We start from the raw sequence: 23,174 nt of genomic DNA on the forward strand, positions 1-23,174 counted from the left end.
GTTGTGTAGCAATATGATACAAAAGTAATACAGTTAGGGAATAAACACTGTAAAATATCCACTTTCTATTATACTTGCAGCAAAACATTAAAACAAAAATGTTCAAGTATATATATATATATATATATATATATATATATATATATATATATATCATCACTAACCTTAAACCATTGAATAGTTGCTTTGATTTATCCAACAAGTAACAAAAGTCTGTGACGGTCTTCCTCTCGGCTTGAGGGATATCATCATCTGCTCCCCCTGTCGACATAACTTATTTCTGCCTCAAATAAAACCTGCAAAAAGTAAACCAAAAACATATTTTGCTATGCAAATTTCAGAACTCTTTGCAAGCTTAAAGAACTCAGGAAAAATAACTATTAAGAAAAAAACAGACCTTGCCCTCCCATTAGAAAAAGAAGTTATGTATTCACCATAATGTTCCATCTGTATTGTCCACTTTCATTCTCCCGCAACAAATGGGTTCAGATTCGATCCTCAGATCCCACTTGGCCACTTTCTAAAGATTCTAGGTTCTGAATCTCAAGCTCCTCCCTTACCCATAATGTCCCTGACCACTGCAATTCCTCAGATGAAGTTTTCTGCTGTGATGTACATTATACTTAATAAAATAACAATGTTATGACAAAAGGTGACAGATGAAAGATCAGGAGCTCAAACAGGAACTATGGTTCCTAACAACATTTCAGTTAGATCTCTCCCAAGGACAAGGAGGGGGGAAGTTGAGGAAGAATGAAAATGAACAACACAGATTGAACATTATGGTGAGTACATAACTTCTTTATCTGATGAAGTCATTTTCATTTGTTCCTCAACAAATGAGTCTTCCTGCTACAGTAACCTTGGGTGGCTGTCATGGAAGGATGTTCTAGAGCACTGCGGAACCAAAGGCAGCTCTATTCTGTAAATAATGTCCCATTTGTAATGTGCAATAAAGGTATGAGTATTAGATCAAGTGGCAGCTGCACAAATATCATCAATAGAGGCTCTAGCCCAAAAAGCTGCTGATGTAGACATTGACCGGGTTTGCATGTGCTTTGGGTCGTTTTGTTAATGCATACCTCTTAAGGAATAAACATAGGAAATACAATCTGTAATCCACTTAGCCACAGCAGTTTTTGAAACTGGTCTTCCCAAACTTTTAGTAGTGAAGGAGACAAATAGCTAGTCAGCTTTTCTAACTTTCTTGGTCCTGTGAGGGTAAAAACACAGTTGTTTATGTACATCAAGAAGATGAAGGGTGTATTTGTTTTCAAAATTGGGGGAAGAAAACTGGTAAAGTGATGACTTGGTTGATAAAGGTTTCAGAGCCAATTTTTGGTAGAAAAGGAGGACTTGTATGTCCAATAACCCTGTCCTTGTAAAATACAAAATATGGTGGCTTGGAAGACAATGTTTGCAATTCAAATACTCGTCTTGCTGAAGTTATAGGTACCAGAAACACAGTTTTCCAAGAAAGAAATGTGAGATCCACTTTAGCTGATGGTTCAGAGGGGGGAAAGTACTAAGGTTTATGAAATCATAGTGAGTTTCCAAGATGGAGTAGAGTCCTTTTATAGGAGGTCTAAGTAAGAAGGTAGGTCTACCCTTAAAAAAAGCTTTACATATTTTTGATGATGCTAAAGGAGAAGCATCATCACCGATGTGATAGTTAGAGATGGCTGCTAACTGGAGATTAATAGTAGAAAAACTAGCTCTGCTCTGGAAAATCGAGGGAAGGAAATCTAAAACTGTTGGAAACAGCAGTAAAGGAATGGTGAACTTTTTCCATTTACTTTTGTAAACTTTTCTCATTGAAGGTTTATGAGAAGATCTAGGATTTTTTAGACTGGGGAGGAAATCCTGGAATGTCTAGCCATCACTGGAATTGGAGAAACCATGCAATCAACTTGAGGTCTGCAATATCTGGATGAACTTGCCCTGATGGGTGAGACAGGAGGTCTGGAATGGGATCAGGCATCCAAGGAGGATGTACTAAATGAGACCAATGGAAGAGGAACCACACCTGTTGAGGGCAAAAGAGAGCAATGAGAATTACTCAGTTCTTCAACAAGAGTGCTTTGTGAAGAAATTTGGGGATGACAGGCAGGGAAGGATAAGCATAAAGGAGACCAGAGGGACAAACATAGACCAGAGCATCTCTCAATGACTGATCCTGAGGTGGAATAAGGGCAAAGAACTTGCTGTGTTTACTGTTGAGGGGAGATGCAAAAAGGTCGCAGCAAGGTTGACCCCATGTGTAAAAGATCATGTTTGCCATTGACTGGTTGAGAGACCACTTGTGAGGCATGAGAATGGTCCTGCTGAGTTTTATTCGCTAGAATGTTTGATTCCCTCAGTATGTGAGTCACTACTAGAAAGCGGTTGGATGAAATCACTCATTGCCAACATTCTCATTGCTTCTTGGCAAAAGGGGTAGGACTTGGTTCCCCCTGTTTGTTGATGTACCAAACTGCTGACATGTCTGTTTGCACTGCAACAGTTCCTGGATGGAGGAAGCTCTGAAAGGCCTGCAACGTTAGAAGCACCAGTGTCATCCCTAGGATACTGATATGCAGATTTATCTCTTGTATGGACCACGTACCTTGAACAGTCTTGTCCCAAGTAATGGCCCCCCACCCAAAATGGCAGACATCCATGTTGATATGGAGCTGGGGGGAGTAAGGATTAATGGACGACCTTGATCAATCTCCTTGGAGTGGACCCACCAAAGAAGATAATTTCTCCACACTTGAGGCAATTTTATCGAGTGATTCAAGGAATAGCGATGAAAGGACCATTGCACTGCTCCACTGGAGAATCATATGTGTAAGCGGGCAGTGGGAATCAAAGTTATAGTAACAACCATCAACCCTAATGCCATGATGATCAGTCTAGCTGGGGGTGCTGGAATGGAAAGAATCAGTTTGACATGTTTTCAATGTAATAATTCTGTTCTGAGGCAAAGAGGTTAGACAACTGACTGTATCTAAACAAGCCCCTATAAAGTCTATAACTTGAACTGGTTGAATATGAGATTTGTGCACACTGATGGTGATTCCCGACGAAAATGCCAGGTGAAGCAAATGATCTCTGGCTTTTACTAGTAATGGCTGGTTAGTGCGGTAAGGAGCTAGTCGTCTAAGCAGGGAGACATTCTGAATCCAAGCAGTCTCAGGTGAGCTACTACCACTGCCATGCATTTGGTGAACACCCTGGGGGCTATGGTGAGGCCAAGGGGAAGAACTTTGAACTGGTAATGATGGACTCCCAGCTGGAAGCGCATGTGTCTTCTGGATCATCTGTTCATTTTTATGTGATCGAGCACACCCAGTCGTCCTTGCCCAGAAAAGGGAGACTGGACTGAACCGTGACCATCCAAAATTTGGTGCATCAAACTGACTTGTTTAAGTTGCTGAGATCCATACTTGGTCTCCAATCTCCTATTTTTTTGGCACTAAAAAGAACCTTGAGCAAGTTCTGGATTCTACCTGGCTTTGTGGAACCTCTTGGATGACTCTTTTTCTAGCAGTTTTTGTATTTGAATTGCTGCTTGTTCTCTCTGATTGGGCTGAACATTGGGGATTTTTCTTGAGACTGGAGGTGTAAGGGAAAAAGACATTATATAACCTCTGAGAATAATCCTCTGCACCCAAGTATCTTTTGTTACATCTAGCCAGGCTCTCTGGTGCAATGGGCCTCCATTCAGGTGCGCTGGTAGGGACTGTCAAAGTATCAATCTCTGGACTCATAGTTTTGTGGGCCACCTCTGCTGTGGGGGCATTGTCAACCATTGGAGTTCCCCCTCTTCCTCTACATGTGTCCTGGAAAGGACCCTCGGATTTCTTGAACCACATCTTTTGACCACCTTGTTGAGTCCTAGAAAAGGATCTTTGAGGGGTTGAAAAACAAATGTCCATGGCAAATAGGGTCTTTCAATCCCTCTTACACTTAAATAATGTGCCCTTCACCTTGGGGCCAAACAAAGAAGTGTCGTCAAACGGAACATTGATGAATAATGACTTGAAGGACTCCAAAAAAACACATAAGTGCATCCAGGCATGTCTCCTGTTGTCAAGGCCTGAATCGGCTGCTCTTGAGGTTCCTTCAGCTACATGTGAAATCAGCCTGAGGGAGAATTGGAAATGGATTTCAGGGTAACCAACTGAGAAATCATGGATGATGGACCTCTGCAAAAATGGATCCTGACAGGGTTTTTGATAGTTCCTTAGTCAAATCACTCTGTAAACTTGTAAAACGTACCAAGTAATTCAGCGACCTTAAGGCAAAGGTCACTGAAGCACAGACACTCTTCCCAAACCTGCCCATCACCCTCAACTCCTTGTTAGTAGGATAAACAGTGGAACTCTCTTTGGCAAGTTTTTTTTTGGTGGCCACTGCCACAACCATGGCATTCATGGGCACACCCTTACCCAAAAATGCTTGTCCAAAGGTGGTGCCATAATCTTGTCTAGTCTCCTAGGCATTGGCACAACTGTGTCGGCTTTCTTCCACACCTGGTGAAAGATTAACTCAATAAGCTCATCTGCAGATGGAGTATCCCAGTACTGAAAGTCTCTGGGAATAGAGAGTCCTCAGATGAAGACTTACTGGGAGTCCAGCCACCTCTCTGCTTATGGATCTTGAGGATGTCTCCAAATGAGACATCTTCAAGAGGTGACCATGGGGGACCCTTCACCTTCATCGAAGTCTGTATCTTCAGTGATCGACTCCTCTGGGGTGTCCAAGTGCTCACTCTTACACATCATCTTCTGAGGGACCTCCTCAGTGGGATGCTCTGGGGAGGTATCACAAGAAATTGAAATACCCTGTTTGGAAGCCTGGGGGTCTCGGACTGGCTGTCCCTGTGGCAAAGAGTGATGAGGCTCTGCGTGCAGAGACATCAAAGTCGAAGACTTAGGATCCCAGGTGGTTGGAACTGACCATTCTGCTGAGGCAGAGAAAGCCCTCTTCACAGCCTCAAAGGCAGACCACTCCAGAGAAAGGGAAGCCCTCGGATCAGAAAAGACAAGCTTTTGGATCGCAGTCCTCCTCCACTCCGAAGGCAATCTCCCCAAGGTAGAAGATGGAGCCAAGCTATCCAGTGCTGACGTTCCAAGGTGCAGAGACCGCTCCAAAAGCTTCAGAGTCAACTACAATACCCTGTATCTGACAGGGAAGCTTTGATTCAGAGAGTTTTCCAGATCCAATGGAACCGGAGCACTCAGCTTGAGCTTTGGATCTGAAGATACTACTATCTTCAGATCCAAGCCCAAAAGAGCCAGAAGGCTCAGATCGAAGGACTCAGACAGCTGAAGGAGTCAGAGGAGGAACATGTAGAGGGGGTGTAATAGAACAACGGACCGTCTGACCAAAGGGGTAGGAGCCAGTAAGACACCCATTTGACCCTGTGCCGAAAGAAATATTCTTCCTCTCCACTCTTTCCACATCTTCCTCTGTCAAACATCTTGAAGAATGAGTGGAAACAAAAGAAGGGGACCTAGGTCTGCCCAAAAAAGGTAAGGGTACCCTTGGGGGCACCAGATTCACAGAAGGTGAATATCTTGCTCTGTGCAGGTGAACTGAACCAACAGGACTGGAAGTGGTCAGATCCAATATGTTTTTCCTTGGATCCGAGGAAGCTGGGTCTACCAGTATTTTCTTTTTCAGATCAGAGGGTGAGTCGGATCCATCTTGTTTTTTTTTCTTAGATCGGTCTGAAACCATAGAAGATGTAGAAGGTTTGGGAGACAAGGTTTTTGCTCATTTTGTTTTGGGAGTTTGATCTCAAGATATAGCCTTCTCCAAAGGCTGAGGGTAACAAGCCCTTCAAGATAAACTTGTTTTTAAGTTCAACAAAAGCCCTGGGGTTGAAACCATGGCAAATACAGCAATCTTCCTGGAGATGAAGCAGTCCCAGACAATTCACACACATAGTGTGGGCATCTGACAGAGGAAGTTTATGTCCACACTTAACACATTTTCTAAACCCAGTGGGGTCTTTTTCTACCATAACCAAACTACATCAATGGCAAAATTTTTTAAGAAAGAACAGATAACTTTTTTTTTAAATTTTTTGGGAAAGATAAGCAGAAGAGGAAAACCTTCCAGCAATGGTAGAGAAAAAACCTACCCCAAGTGTTTAAAGAAAATAAATATTCGCGAAAGAGATACACTCAGTAGTAAAGTCAAAAAAGGGAAAAAACTACTAATTATAGTAGTTTAGAAGGTACTAGTTGTACTATAGGTGAGGGGAATACAAAACCTTTAAGAATCTAAGAGACATTAGACTAGAAAATATGTAATAATAAACTTATCTGACAAGCGCTCAAGAGTTAAGGTAACAATGTCTTTCACTAAAAGTGAAAAATGAGATCTGAGGTAACTTAGTGCTGGGTGCGTTATGGGTAAGCGAGAAGCTCGAGAGTTCTGAGCTGCCACAAGCTTTAACAACGTTTGAGTCAGAGAGACTGGATCTGAGCCCATCAGTTGAGGACAGAATGAAAATTGACATCAGATATTTTTCTTTCTTCATTCTGTGGAATTTCAGGAGAGTGACAATTCTTCCACTTCACTTTACATTTCAGTTCTATCAAATAAATCTCTAAAATTTCAGTTTTTACCCAATTAAATACAAACAGATTCTTATCTTCTTTTACATCTATCTGCAGCATATGAATCTCATATAAGTGCAATTTTACTGCCTTTTCCTGACTTGTACTCTTCTACATTAGAAATAAACTTTTCCATTGACTTCACAAATTCAGCACCTGTGCCATTCTCACAGTTTACGATGGAGTTTTTACTAATAAATACTCAGCTCTCTTCTGCTTCATATTCCAAGTAAGGGCATCTGTCTGCTGCTGGTCTCTGCCATATTCGCCGACATGAGATGTAGCCTTGCGCAAACTGCTTGAATGATCACTAATTTGTCACATCATTGCTATCATATGGGTATTAAACCAGAGATTAAGCAGAAAAATAGAAACTTCCAAACCCTTGTGTGATATACCGGGATGAAATGTGATCCTGTAATCACAACTACACAGGTAAAAGCTGCACTCTCTAAAGCCAAAAACACAGCATCCATGGGACCGGACAACATCCCAGGCTGCATTTTACACGAACTGGCTCCCCACTTAAGCACCATGTTCAATAATAGTCTCACATCAGGCTTTGTGCCCACTGAATGGCGCACAGCAACAGTTATCCCACTCCACAAATGGGGAGCCACCACTGATCCCGGGAACTATCGACCTATTAGCCTGACGAGCCTGGTCTGCAAGGCCATGGAACGTATCATCATGGAACTCATAAACAAAGACATTGGTAACCTCCAAACTCTGGATCCCACCCAGTTCGGGTTTGTGAAAGGCAGATCATGCCTCCTGAACCTGATCGACTTCTTTGAGGCAGTCACCAAAGCCGTAGACGAAGGTAAGGTGGTTCACAGAGCCTATCTTGACCTCGCCAAGGCTATCGACACCATCCCCCATTCTGGAATTATAGCTAAACTCACTAAACTAGGTATAAATCCCTACATCACAACATGGGTTGCCAACTGGCTCACTGACAGAACCCACACTGTAAAGTTGCAGACTCCAAATCTGACCTCAAAGCAGTGACAAGTGGAGTACCACAGGGTTCCGTCCTTGGACCTCTCCTGTTTGGTATCTACTTCTCTGAAGTACAGGCTAACACAGAAGGCCTCTGGCTAATGAACTATGTAGATGACTGCAAACTAGGAGCCACAGTCAAGTCCCCAAATGATGTAGACATCCTACAGAAGGGCCACGCTGAGACAGATGCCTGGTGTCAGAGCCATGGCCTCAAGCTCAATGCCAAAAAGTGCAGTGTCATCCCCTTTGGTAAAAACTCTGTACCCATGAACTACCACATAGGCAGCAATCTACTTAACACCGAATGCGTGACAAGAGACCTTGGGACCCAGGTGGACAGTAGTCTCTCCTTTGATAGTCACATCGCCACAGTAGTCAGGAAGTCCTTCTACATGGCACACCTCATCATAAAAGGGTTCTCATCCAGGAAAAAAGAGGTCATTGTTCCCCTCTACTCGACACTCATTAGACCATTATAGAGTACAATGCCCATTTTGGAATGTACCTCACAAGACATCTGCAGCAGCTGGAAAGGCCACAGAAGTACCTCACAAAGAGGATTACTGGCCTCAAACAAATGCCCTACACTGACAGTTTCAAAAAACTCTAGCTTTACTCCGTAGCATATCGCCTACTCCAAGGTGATCTCTGCCTAACATATAAAGCTATGTCAAACCCAGAGCTGTTGGACATACTACACCTAAAGAAATCCCTCCGAGCTACATGCTCTAGGGACCTAAACCTTGTCACCACAATAAAAAGGACATGATGGAGGGATAGATTCCTGTCCCAGAGACTTCCCATACTCTGTAACAGGCTACCCATCTATGTCAAGCAAAGTTCTTCATTAGCACTCTTCAAGAAAAATCCTGATGAGTGGATGGGAAATAGGAAATACACCCTGGGGATCACTTCTGTGTCTGTGCTCGACAGTGGCACAGGAAAATAACTTTCTTGGGTGGCGTAAGCCAGGGAACCTTGTTGGCTAGGGTTACGTAGGCCCTTGGGCCGATAGCCTAGTACCTACCTATGAACATATGAAGCCCTGAATACTAAGTATACAGCCCAAGTTTGACTAGTGACTTGGACAGCTGAAGAGCTGGGCTGGAGAGGATGTGAGTGAATTGTCTCTGCCAGCTTGCTCGTCCTAAGGGGAGGGAGATTGCTTAGGACAGTCACTCGTGTTACACTCAGAGAAAGTACTGGATCATACAGCATGCACCTGCAAACCACATGCTACTCATGGAAGCATTGGTGAGAAACTCAGGGTGCAGAGGTATGTTTCATGCAACGGACAACACTGAGTGGAGGTCAAGAGAGATGCTGCAAGGAGGGAGGCTCCAAGGGGGATGGGTAGGCCACTCTTTTGGACTTGAAAGCTGGCACACTCCCTACCACCAAACTCTCACCGTGGGGGCAAATGGGCTGGCTATTTAGGCAACCAAGGCAAGAACAAACAGGCCACAGGAATCTAGTCTAGACCAAAGATGCCAGGATCTCACCAAGTAGGTAATTAAGGACAGAGTTCTAAAAAAAAGTGCTGCTGCTGTGAGCTCATACTTGTCAGAAGTCCTTCCTGCTGCATTGATTTAACCTTTTTTGACAAAGTTATTTAAGGAGGGGGCAGAGAGCAGATAATGTACAAAATACTATGAATACCATCACAAAGAGTTTCTTGTCCAGCCTGTCCCAACAAGCATGCCATGGCTATATCAAGGAAATGATGTTAGAGCCTGCATTATAGTCCAGGTCAGGTGCTTTTACCTGACATGGCTTTTTTTTTGTCAAATAGCTTAAATGACTTGTTCCTCCTTTGTCTTGTTGTGTGATTGAAACTGGAACAGACTACATGGATATTTATGCTGTATCTCTTTACCTAGGCATTAAAGGAAAGGAAAGTTACCACAACGGTAGATGATAGAATGATCACTGCTGCAGTAGCCTTAAAGGAAAACTCCACCCTAGAACTAAAAAATATCTTTTTTTTTTTCATTCTATCTGTTTCCTGACCTATTTTAACACCTCAAAAATCACTCTAAGACCTCAGACCTTGTTTTACACTATACTTAGAAGTCATCCAACTACAGCCAAAAAAGTAACTAAATTGCAGGCCTTTGTTCAGGGTTTTCTTTTATCGTTTAAGAGGAGTTGATTCTGCAAGGGTCTCACAGTGCAGTCACAGTTTTAACACCACCTCTGAAGTAGTAGAGGACTCTCAATTCCCCTTGAACTACAAAAGAAAACACTGAAGTGTAGTGTAAAACAAGGTCTGAGCCAAACATAAATGAGGGTGATTAGAGACAGAAAAGAAGCAGTCCTTAGAGACAGAAAAGAAGCAGTCCTTTTACAGAAGACAAAGAAAATAACAGTGAATGTCAAAAATCCCATTATGGGAATTCAAAGTTACTTCTTTATGTCTGGAATGAGTCATACAAAGCATTATGGGAAAGAGAAAGGGTTGAGGGAGAACAAGATAACGTTGCTACATCAAGCCCCATTAGTAGCCATGTTGTGGAAAACAGTCTAAAATTACAAATAAAGCACTTAGAGTGATTGTGAGGTGTTAAAATAGGTCAGGAAATAAAGACAGAGTGAAAAAAACAGATTTTTTATAGTTCTAGGGTAGAGTTTTCCTTTAACTACACAGGTTATACTGCCCAGGATATAACAACTGCTTGGCTTCCAGAGCTTAAGGGCAACTTCCACATACCCAAACCATTATCAGCTCGGGCAGAGCAGACTAAAATATATGGTCTGGGGAACAAGTCCTTCAGAGCTTTCATGTCACCTGAAAGAGGGAGAATAGGGACCTGAAAAGGTCAGTGCTAGCTACATAAAATCACAGTCCTCACTGTGGCAATAAAAGTATACAAAAATAAGGAGGATGGGAGTAAGGATCACCTGAACATATACTCTTCTGTAAGTTTATTTACACAACTGTACTATGTTCATCATTTCATCAGTATTGCAGTAACCTCAGCTATAAGGGTAAATTACTATAGCTTATAATAACTGGAGGGTGGAAGGATAAAGGTCCAGGAGTCCCTGGAGATTGGTCCTACCAAAATAAATTTGTTCTAGACCTGGAAAAGGAATCTAGTTTGTCATGCTTTGCAAAAGGTATGTACACAGGACCAAAGTGCTGCTTCTAGAATACTTATAGAATTCACCCCTTTCAAAAAAACAACAGTCATGAAGCAAAGGCCCTAGTATGACTGTGCTTTGACCCTGCATGGAACTGCCTTGTTGCTGTGAAAGGAAATTGCATGAGACAACCATCTGGAGATGGCCTGCTTTGATATGAGCCCTTTTTTCCTTCCTTCATGAGAAATGAATAACTGATCAAACTTTCTGAAGGTTTTAATTCTGTCAAGACAATATCAAAGTTATCTATGGACAACCAGGGTATGAAAAATATTTTCGCCCTCATTTTTAGGCTTTGGAAAGAACAAATGACACTCAGTAGCTTGGCAAAAAGTCAAGTTGGATGCCACTTAACGCAGAAGTGAAGGATTACTTCTCAATGAAACCCTATCTTTGTGGAAAATGAGATAAGGCTGACCAACCATGAGACCCTAAAATTCAGATGTTCTTCTTGCAGAAGTCAGAGCAATCAGTAAAACTGTAAAAGGAAAAACACTTTGGTTGCACACAGCAGGTTCCTTTAAATCAAAACAAAGTAGACTAGTAAGCGCTTTTATGGATACACTCCGTTTCATCAGACTAACAAATTCAATGAGCCACATCACACTTAAAAAGCCTCACAAATACAAACAGACCAATCCAAAGAATACAACTAATTAAAGCAATACTTGTTGTTGTTGTGTCTTTCGGCTTTTCCTGGTTAGGGGTCGCCACAGCGGAACTCCGGTCCGCTAAGAACTGGCAGTAGATTGTTAATTAAAGCAATACTAACAATGTTAAATACATAATAGTTCATCCTACAACTTCTCAACCATTTTATAAAATTCATTGTATAAATAGAAAGTCTAATTTATAAATATACAGTAAAAACAATATAGATCTGTATCAACAATGTCGATGCTAATTCCAAAAGAATAAAAAATTACTAAATATATGCAATGAATATACAGTCATATAGATAGATAAAATACAATAAAAACTATATAAAAAAACATATCCACACTATCTAATGCTTAAGAGCTCTGGCTCTTAAAAAAGGTTTGAGGGATACCCTACTGTTAAGACCAGGTAGTTTATCAGCTTGAAAAAAAAAGAGTATCCATTTCTGTTCTATAGCTTCAGTGCTATTATACAAATTACCCCCCCCCTCTCTTATTAGCAGAAACAATCTCCAACACTAAAAATTTGAATTTATGTGTTGAACCTTCTCCCTCCACATGCATTGCCAATGCACTACTTTCTTTAGCATTCCTAATGTCCCTTAAATGTTCTAAAATCCTATCCTTTAAAAGTCAATTAGTCTTGCCTATATAAAAGCAAAACATCCTGTACAGTAGCTAAAATACATCACATTTTTAGTGTGGCAGTCAGCATAAAAGGTAGCTTCTATTTCAAATCCCACACGTGGATGTATAAATTGTCTGCCTGTGTGAATATAGGGACATGCCATACATCTCCTACATGTGTAGGTGCCAAGTCTGTCAGATTGAACCTAAAGCCTTATAACAAAGATGAATTTTCAAAGATCTATTATTCCTGAAAGTGAAACGCAGTTCATCCCCTATTACTCCATTCATTTCCGTAACATTAGAAAGAATATCCCAATTATTCTTGATAACATCACATACCCCATGTATGTTACTGGCATAAGTTAAAGGCATCCTGAGTACATTACCAACATCCTCACTCCTATTCTGTGTGGTCATCTCACTGCTATTATCAAGTCCTGTCATACCTATACGTCTCTTTTCATAGTAGGGTCTACATCTACCATGTCTTTCTCTCCAAGCTATAATAATCTGACTATCACATTCTCTTTATATCCCCTTTCCATAAATTCTTGCTTCAATGACCACAATGCTGCTTGTAATAAATTATCATCATTGTGCAAATGCATAATGCAAAAAATCTGTCCTTTCAACACATTCAGCTTAGTGTGTTTGGGGCTCATGCTCCCATTGTGTAGGACGTTAATGTAGTAGAAACTGAATGAAAAACGTCCATGTTAACTCTTACATCGAGGAACTCAATCTCCTTGGTAGAGTATTTATAAGTGAAGTTGAGAAAAGTAGTAACATTGTTGACGTATAATAAAAATTCATCCAAACGTTCCTCTGTATCATGCCATAACAAAAAAAATGTCGACAAAACGTTTATACCACACAATAGACGTAGAATATATATTGTTAGAAAGGACATTTTTTATTTCCCATTGTACCAGAAAAAGGTTGGCGTAGCTGTTGGCACAAGCAGTGCCCATGGCTACGCCAACCTTCTGTATATAGTGCCCATCTCCATTTTTATGTGTTTTTATGTTTGGAGATGAGCACTATATACAGAAGGTTGACGTAGCCATGGGCACTGCTTGCGCCAACAGCTACACCAACCTTTCTTAAGCATTAGATGGTGTGGATGTTTTTTTATATAGTTTTTATTGTATTGTATCTATCTATATGACTATATATTCATTATATATATTTAGTCATTTTTTATTCTTTTAGAATTAGCATTAGCATCAACATTGTAGATATAGATTTATATTGTTTTACTGTATATTTATACATTATACTTTCTATTTATACAATGAATTTTATAAAATGGTTGAAAAGTTGTAGGATGAACTATTGTGTATTTTAACACTGTTAGCATTGCTTTAATTAATTGTACTCTTTGGATTGGTCTGTTTGTATTTGTGAGGCTTTTTAAGTGTGATGTGGCTCAAGAATTTGTTAGTCTGATGAAGCAGAGTGTATCCGTGAAAGAGCTTACTAGTCTACTTTGTTTTGATTAAAGAAACCTGCTGTGTGCAATCGTGTTTTTTCTTTTACATATGGGCTTATTGCTAGTTGGTTGCTTTATCCTGTGGTGAGGGAAATTTCTCTTTGCAATCAGTAAAACTGTTTTCCATGTTACAAAACTCATATCAGCCTGATGGGCTGGTTCAAATGGAGTGGAGGTTATTTATTTATTCATTCACTCACTCACTCATTCAAAACACTGACATCCCAAGAAGGAGCCATCTGTTTTCTATGGCTCCTTCTTGGGATGTCAGTGTTTTGAATGAGTGAGTGAGTGAATGAATAAATAAATAACCTCCACTCCATTTGAACCAGCCCATCAGGCTGATATGAGTTTTGTAACATGGAAAACAGTTTTACTGATTGCAAAGAGAAATTTCCCTCACCACAGGATAAAGCATTTTAATGTGGGATTACTTTGAAAGGGAAGGATCTATGGGCAGACAAGTTGAAATGGCCAATAAATGAACCTTGAACAAAAAAAAGGCCAGAGGATAACAACTCACATAAATATTGTGGAACCAGAGAAATGCTAGCCTTAAAAGGGTCCAGGTTTTTGTTCTGACACCATCTAAAAAATCTTTTCCATTTGCTAATATATGTTTTCTTAGGTAGCAGGTTTCATTGCCTCTTCTAACACCTGCTGCACATCCTCAGAAACTTGGTGCCTAAAAAGTATTACAAACTCTTTCATCCAGGCAGTTAGTTGACATTGTTTTAGGCTGGGGTATACCAGACACGCCCTGTATTCTGTGAGTAGGTCAAGTCTGTGAGGAAGCTTGAGGTTATTGGCCTTGGCCATTAGAACGACTGTTGCCTGGGCCAGAAGGGAGTCGCCACAATGATCTCTGGGAAGTCCTTCTGAATCTTAAGAATGACTCTGGATATCAGTGGAAAGGGTGAAAAAGCATGACAGGAACATTCATGTCAAAGGAAATCAAAATGTATCCTTTTTCCAGGCCTGCTTGGAAGGAGTCTTGGAGCAGAATTTTGCCAGTTTGTTGTGAATGCAAGTTAACAGGTCTATCTGAGGTGTTCCCTACAGCTGAATCAGTTTTTGGAAAACCCCTTAATTCAATTTCCATTCATGAGGGTCTGTCCTGGTCCTGCTCAGCTTGTCTGCCACAATATTTTTCTCTGATGGGATGTAAGATACCTGAAGACTGAGACTGTGCTGAATAGCAATATCTCAGGGTAAGACCTGTTTCCCCCTATTTATGAAATGCATCACCGTGGAGTTGTCTGTAATTATGGGGACCATAGATAGAGTTGAACATGTTTATTTCTGCCAACATCTCTTCTATGTTTATATGCTCTGTTATGTTCATTTTGTCCTAAAAACCCTGCACTTTTACGGGTCTATATCACATTATCGAAACCACAAAAGGTCGAATACCTCTTCACCAACCCCTATTTGTTGAACGTGAATTGCTACCGTGAAAATCTTTCCCACTATGAGTACATGCTGGCCAATCTACTGTTTGCAATAACCCCCCCCCAACTAAATATACCAACTTCGAGATTGCACTACAATAGGGACAAAGGGCAAATTACAAATGATGGCCCACTGGTCACTTACTGTGGGAAGCAGTTTGTGAAAATGATAGTTTGACAGATTTCAGAGTGCGACAAGAAGTGGTCAATCAAGAGGTATTCGACCTTTTGTGGTTTCAATAATCTGAACAGACCCCACTTTTACTTTACAGGAAACTGGAATGTAAGGGGATGTTGATGTCAGGACCATACAGATTTTAGATACCAGTGAATCTTTCTAATGTGGAATATGGCTAGAGGAATTGTGAGATCACAAATGCCATAAATCCTAGCATCCTGAAAAAAACCTTGGTTAAGCTTTGGACCAAGAGCAAATAATTCAGGAAAATCTCTAGGTTCTGTGGAAGAAAAGCTCTTTGAAGTGAGGTATCTAGTAGACACCCTAGGAAAATAATCCTGTAAGGAGTCGTCAAACAAGACGTTTGGTTATTTTCTTGATACTAAAGTATGTGAAGGAGATCTTGCACTCAAACAAGAAATTCCTGACACTTTGAAAAAGACTCTGCAAAGGTAAGCAACTCTTTTGAATAAATACAAATCTGGATACTCTACGGTCTACAATAAACTATAATAAGAATGAATCAAATCGGTGAAGTGAGTTTTGCCAAATGTAAAATGTGCGAGCATTGTTCAGTGAATTTAACTTTGCTGACAGTCTAGTTTGCCTTTTTCTCTACTGTTGAGTAACCCTGGAGTTGGTAAACACACACACACACACATAAATATATATATATATATATATATATATATATATATATATACACATAAGTTCAGGGGGTTTGGGGGTGTCCTCCCATATGTGCAAGGGGCTCGGCCCCTGCAAAAAGCATGTTTTTTATGTTCACTTAAGGTAGTTTCAACGGGAAGTTATCAAACTTATGCTGATCAAAACTAACTTTGTCGAGTCAACATGACTCCACTAAGACTGGGGCTAAAACTTTGCAAATGCCTTTCGAGAAGTGGATAACTGAAAGGATAATCCAGATACAGCAACACATAAGGAACTTCTGAAATCTTAAGCTACACAAATGTGATAAGCATCCTTCAAATCTAGGGTCAGTAAAAACTTAAAGGGATAATCGGGGCTAATAGGTTTTGAAGGGATGGCATTTTAAAATTTGGGACTTCCACCAACTGGTTTAGAAAAGCAATGCCTTCGAAGAAGCTTATTTCATTGGTACCAGTAACATTCTGGAATAAAAAAAAAATACTTTTCACAGAAAGGGGAAACGCTTCTATTATTCCTGTGTCAGCAGATGCTGAATGACAAAAGGGAAAAAAGAGACTCTCGCTGCCATCTGCATCTCTGATGCATCACTTTCAGAACCCATTTGTCAGAGAGTACCTGTTACCAAATACAAGAATGTAACGCCAGATTTTGGAAGGGATTAAAGGCTTGCCAGGATGAAAAGGGTGGGGATGACTCTGCATAGTAATTCAGACTTAATGGACTGGCCTTTTTTCTTGGGGGGGGGGGGTCTTCCTTTCCTTTTGGTGTCTCCTTAACATGTTTTTTTTTTTTTTTTTTTTTTTTTTTTTTTAAATGTCTGCTTGCCAGAAGTTTGTTCTGTCTGCTTACTTGTTCTTGTTATACAGGTGGATGTGAAACCTTTAATACATTTGGAGAAAGCAGGCTGAAAAATCAGAGTAACCCCTGAATCAGTTTCCCCTCTCTCATCGCACTTTTTCAAGAACTCAACAGCAGATGGTCCAAATACCAACTCTTGATCTAAAGGAGAGCACAGCATTAAAGCATTTAACATCTTCAGTTAGATGTTGTGTACTTAGCCAAGCATACCTTCTCATAATTGCTCCAGTGGCAGTTGCTCAGGACGAAGCATCAGCTGAATCATAAGCATACTTCAGAGTGTTTGGTCACCTAAGACAGCAGCAATAAGATTATTCATACATTTTTCCTCAGAATAGAGAAAAGTGGTATAAACTTTAACATATGAGCTTAACAAGGGATTCACAAAGTAACAGTAGCAGAAGTGAATAATTTCTCACCAAATCTATCAAAAGCTTTCCCATCCTTTTCAGAGGAGGGGGGGTTAGCATTTACCAGATGTTTAGAAGCAGCAGGGTTTACCAAAGAAATCCATACCTTCAGATCTGTGGTTGGAAAACAAAACTTGATATAATCTACCGGATTCTTTAGGGGCAGCAGGCTGTATGTCAGGCAAGTTACAGGCTGTAATAAACACATCTTCCAATGATGGAAAAACAGAAGAACAGGGATAGGTTCAGGAAATTCCATTTGTAGTAAATCACAATATTTCTTCAAGGACAGTGAAATATCATTATGTCCACATTGAACCAACTGGTTGATTTCTGAAAATGGATCTCAAATAAAGAAAATTCTTCTAAGGGACTATCAGAAGAATTACGCTCCTCAAAATTAGTTACTGAAGAGAAAAAGCAGAGGTTGTCTCTGAAAATGATTTTCCTGTTCAATATGCTCAAAATCTTTAAAAAAGAATAAGTCCTTCTTCTCTTACCTGTAATACCTGAAACAGAAGGTCAACAGCCTGAAATAAGCCCTAAGCTGAGCTGAGCTCAATAAACCACTTCTGTCAAAAGTAACAGAGACAATGCAGCATAAAGGTTTAACTTTCTGCTTCTTTTTGACAGGAATTTCTTTAGAAGTAGATGGACTCCTGCAGGCAAACCATCCTGGAGGACAGGCATACGAGTGTGGTTAGTCAGTGAAGCATTCACTGCTCCTTACTCACAGACTGACAAGAATGGTTCTCCCCTGAACGACAAGGGCACTCCAACAGCCACAGAGGACAAGACTAACCCTCAGTCCATGGTGGCTGAAGGGACTGCAAAAATAAAGAAAAAAAAAACTGTCTTGAAGGTACCACAACAAAAATTAATTAATTCACACACAAGCTGTCTCATTACCGTGCTGTATCAAGTATTATACAACACAGTACAGCTGAAATAAATAACAAAATTCCAGACCAGCTGATATCATTTACTCCACGTAACTCATAAAACAATTATAATTAACTTTTAGTTATGTACTCACCATAACTTCAGATGTTTGGGATCCATCTCGCCTACATTCTGACTGATGGGTTCGGAGCCGATCCTCGGCTCTGACTCGGCACGCTTATGCCAAAGAGCGAAGTCTCTTATTGGCTGAGCTTACTATATCCCAGGATGCACCACTACCAGTCCCCCAGATCTAGTTTGTCCGCATACATGCACACACGCATGCACTGCTTATATAACATTGACAGATGATACAAGATAAAAAACAGTAGAACCCAAACCGTTCAATCTCTTCTGATCTCCAAGGCAGGGGAAGGAGGGTGGGTATTAGGAATGTAGAGATGGATCCCAAACATCTGAAGTTATGGTGAGTACATAACTAAAAGATGTTATGTGATCCTATCTCGCCTACATTCTGACTGATGGGACAGCGTCCCTAGCACCTAAATCCTGGGTGGCTCACTGGAAAACACTCCTGAGTACCATGGAACCAAATGATGCTCGTCCTTTAGATGCCACATCCAATTTATAGTGGGAAATGAAAGTGTGCGGGTTGGACCAAGTAGCCGCAGCACAAATTTCAGAAATAGCGAGCTTGGAATGGAATGCAATAGAGGTAGCCATAGCTCTAGTAGAGTGAGCTTTGACAGATGTTGTAAGTTGCTTATTTGAAGAGGAATAAGCTTGAGTTATGCAATCTCTGATCCATTTGGCAATAGTAGCTTTAGTGATGGTTTTACCCAGTTTATTATCTGAAAAGGACACAAACAATTGATCTGTTTTCCTAATTTGCTGAGTCCTATCTAGATAGAAGCGCAATTGTCTGTGAACATCCAATGTATGGAAGGTGTATTCCGCTTTGTTTGAAAATTTTGGAAAGAAATCTGGTAGCTCTAAAGATTGTTGGAGACAGAGATTAGAGCAAACTTTTGGGACAAAAGATGGATTAGGTCTAAGTGATACTCTATCCTTGTGAAAAATCAAGTACGGTGGTTTGATAGATAGGGCTTGAAGTTCTGAAACTCTTCTTGCAGAGGTTATTGCAATTAAGAAGGCAGTTTTCCAAGACAGATATTTCAACTCACATGTAGCAGCCGGTTCAAATGGGGAAGATGTTAAGGCACGAAGTACCAAATCAAGATCCCACGGAGGCGCAGGATGAAAAACTGGGGGTCTTAAAAGCACAGCACCTTTCATGAAAGTTTTACATAATCTGCTGCTCATCAACGGTGGGTCTGTGGAATCGTGAAATTTGGAGATAGCTGCTAGTTGGACTTTAATAGTAGAGACTGAAGATCCTTGATTAAACAAGGATGTTAAAAATTTCAAGACCTCTGGTATCGGGGCAGTAATAGGGTCTAATCCTCTGAGTTGAGCCCAGATAGCAAACCTCTTCCACTTACTGTGATACAACTTCTTAGTGGTGGGTTTGTGGGCTGAAGATAAAATGTGAATAACTTCCGGGTCCAAGGTGTGATTTCTGACTATAGTCGGAAGTGGAGGAGCCAAGCTGTTAATTTCAAAGTGTGAAGGGACTGGTGCTGTTATCCCGACTGATGAACCAGAAGGTCCGGAATTAGATCCAAGAACCAAGGACCATCCAGAGTATATTTCTGTAGGAAGGGGAACCATACTTGACGAGGCCAGTACGGAGCAATTAGAATCATTGTGGACCCCAATTGGGAAGCTTTCTGGATGACTTTGGGGAGGAGTGGAATCGGAGGGAAAGCATAAAGCAGTCCTGTTGGCCAAGGTTGGACTAGAGCATCCGTAGCTGTCTCCCCTTGACGCGGGGTCAAGGAAAAGAACCTTTTGCACTTCGTGTTTCGTGGTGTTGCAAACAGGTCGCAGCACGGAATCCCCATCTTTGAAAATCTGAGCTGCTACTGTTTCGTTCAGAGACCACTCGTGAGGAGAGAGAATAGTCCTGCTCAGTCTGTCTGCCAATACATTGGATTTGCCTGGAATGTGGGTCGCTACCAGGAAGCGCTTGGTAGCCACTGCCCAATCCCACACCCTCATGGCCTCTCTGCAAAGGGGGTAAGATCTGGTCCCTCCTTGTTTGTTTAGATACCAGACCACCGACATGTTGTCTGTGTGGATGGCGATAATGCCTTGAGGGAGAAACTTGTGGAGGGCTTGTAAGGACAGAAGTACAGCCCTCATTTCCAACACATTGATATGGAGAGATGTTTCGTTGGGAAGCCAAGAACCTTGAACTGACCTGCCCAGACAATGCCCCCTCCCACCCCGTCTGGGAGGCATCCGTAGTCAAGGTGGCCACCGGAGGGGGTATAAAAAAGGGTCTTCCCTGATTCAGATTGGATGGCAGAAGCCACCAGCGGAGGTCCCGTTTGCACGTTTCTGTAATCAGTATGTGATGATTGAGGGGGAGATCTTGAAAGGACCATTGTGTCGATAATAGCCACTGGAGAATCCTCATGTGCAACCTTGCCAGAGGAACTAGGAGAACCGTGGCAGACATTGAACCTAAAAGTTGCAGGACCATCCTGGCTGGAGCTTTGGATCTTAGAAGCAGGGCTCGGACCTGATTTTGTAATGTTTGTATCCTTTCGGTAGGAAGGAAGATCCGCATTAATTTTGAGTCTATCTCTGCTCCTATGAATCTTATGCGCTGAGAAGGCAGCAAGACAGACTTTGACCAGTTGAATGTAATTCCCAGGGAAACACCCAGGGAGATGGTGGCTTGTAGGTTCTCTAGTAGTAGATGCCTGGTGGTGGCAGTCAGGAGCCAGTCGTCCAGATAGGGAAACACTTGGAAGCCGAGACTCCTCAGGTGAGCAGTCACTACTGCCAAACACTTGGTGAACACCCTGGCGGCTGTGGTGAGACCAAAGGGCAGTGCACAAAATTGGAAATGACTGTCTCCCAGGCTAAAGCGCAGATACCTCCTGGACGCCTGATGTATCGGTATGTGATAATAGGCGTCCTTGAGATCTATGGAGCACATCCAAACATCTTTCTCCAACAATGGGAGAATGGATTGTAAAGTGACCATTTGGAACTTGGACTTCATGACGGACTGGTTTAGTTTGCTGAGATCCAAAATGGGTCTCAGGTCCCCTGTCTTTTTTGGCACTAAAAAGAACCTTGAGTAATTTCCGGATCCGATCTGGTCTGTGGGGACCGGTTGGATGACTCCTTTTCTAGCAGCTTTGAAGCTTCTACGGCTGCAATTTCCCTTTGACTGGGTGGTGGGTCCGGGATTTTTTTGGACGGTGGGGGTGAGCGTGTAAAGGGAATGGTGTAACCTCCGGCAATAATCCGAAGCACCCATCTGTCCTGAGTGATAGACTCCCAGGCTTTTAGGTGCTTGGCAAAACGGCACCCGACTGGCTCCGGAGCAGCACAGCCGGGCAATCCCTCATGGAGTGTGGGAGGCTGAAGAGCCACGAAAGGACTCGCGGTCTCCAGTGTTGCGGGGGCTTCTGCCGCCTCTGGGACGGCGTCTCCCAGAAAAATTTCCCCGTCCTCTGCCTCTGGAAGGGGAATCTTCCTGCTGTTGAGGAAAGAATTTCTGTGATTTGCGGAACCACATCTTCCCTCCTCTTTTAGCCTTGGGATAAGGCTGAAAGGGAGTGGAAAATCGTGCTCCTACGGCAGATAAAGTCTTTCCCTCCTGCTCACAGCAGGTAAGAGTGTCTTTTACCTTGGGTCCAAACAAAGAGGACCCATCAAAGGGAGCGTCGGCAAAGGAAGACTTGAAGGCCTCCGCGAAATGACGCAAACGGAGCCAGGCTTGTCTTCGTAGAGCCACGCCTGTGCCTGCCGCTCTGCCCACCCCTTCAGCCGCATATGAAATGAGCCTCATGGACGAGTTAGAAATCGAGGTAAGGATAGCCAACTGAGAGCTAACCGACTGGGCTAGCTGCTCAGGTAGGTTACCTGAGAGGGAGTCTGAGAGCTCCTTGACCAGATCCCTCTGTAGTCTGGTGAAATGTGCCAAATAATTCAGGGATCTCAGAGTAAAGGCCGCTGAAGTCAGGGTGCGCTTCCCATACCGGTCCATGCTCCTAGACTCCTCATTAGGAGGATGAACGGACGTTGAAGCCTCTGCCACGTCCTGCTGTGTAGCAGATGCCACCACCATGGCATCTACAGCCACGCCTTTCGTTAAGAACTCCTTCTCGGGTGGGGCAGACAAAAATTTGTTAGGGCGAGAAGGCACTGGTTCCACAGTATCTGGATGTTCCCACGCCCTCCGACAAACCAAATCCAGGAGCTCGTCGAAGGGCGGAGACACCCAGGAGGCGGAGGGCTGAGCCCCGAAGGCCTTGAGGAACATCGACTCATCAGCGGAGGGGGGTTTGGAATTCCAGCCGCCTCGTTGCTTGAGGATCTCTAGAATGTCTGCAAATGAGACATCATCCGAGGACGACTTTGGGGACCCCTCCGCATCATCAAGATCAGTGTCCGATGTAAGAGACTCATCGGGGGAGTCCACGTGCTTCCTCTTGCACGATCTCTTCCTTGGGGGCTCCTCCGAAGACAACTCCGAAAGACCCTCAGGAGGAGGGGAACCACCAGTGGGGGTAACCTCAGGCCCCGGGGCTCCGCTGCCTAGAGACAGGGGAACTACCAAAGACCCAGTCTCCATGCCCAGGGAAGGTGCCGGTAAAGCCGTAGAGATGGCCGAAGAAGATTTGGCCAAGGCACTCCTCATAGCTCTGAAGGCCGGACCCCCAGAATCCTGGGAGGGTCCAGTCTCTGGAGCCATGATAGCAGACGGAAGTCCCGCGGCCAAAGCACCGAGAGGGAGGCTTGGAACCGAAAGCATTGGTCCCGAAACGTCACCCCCGGGCCCGGCCGAAGAAGTCCGTGTGCTAAACTCGGACCCGAAGGCCGGGGTTGGAGTAAGGGTCGGAGCCGACCCTAGGATCTCTACTGGCTCCATCAGCACCTGCTCCGACGGAGCCGAAGCGGTCGGAGGAGGAATGGCAATGGAATGGGCTATCGGCTCCGAAGCCAATTGGGTCGGAGCCAAAACAAATTTCTGAAAGACTGGGGACTGGAAAAGTCTTTGGAGTACCCTGTCTAT

General features: G+C 42.6%; 1 protein-coding gene across 8 annotated transcripts in view; it reads right to left on the bottom strand.

The window, feature by feature from the left end:
* The window catches only part of SCAI (suppressor of cancer cell invasion), a 2,763,600-nt gene that overhangs the window by 2,039,613 nt on the left and 700,813 nt on the right, over window positions 1–23,174 (bottom strand). For 7 of the 8 annotated variants that reach the window (XM_044058030.1, XM_044058027.1, XM_044058025.1 and 4 more), the window contains one exon: window positions 165–296. In XM_044058030.1, coding sequence (XP_043913965.1) covers window positions 165–271 — 107 coding nt within the window. In that variant the 5' untranslated portion in view covers window positions 272–296. Of the gene's footprint in view, window positions 1–164; window positions 297–16,913; window positions 16,995–23,174 lie in introns of all 8 variants that reach the window. The other variant, XM_044058026.1, reaches the window with a different exon arrangement.

The sequence above is a fragment of the Protopterus annectens genome, chromosome 16.part0 (assembly GCF_019279795.1).
Source record: "Protopterus annectens isolate FY-2018-M chromosome 16.part0, PAN1.0, whole genome shotgun sequence".
NCBI lineage: Eukaryota > Metazoa > Chordata > Ceratodontiformes > Protopteridae > Protopterus > Protopterus annectens.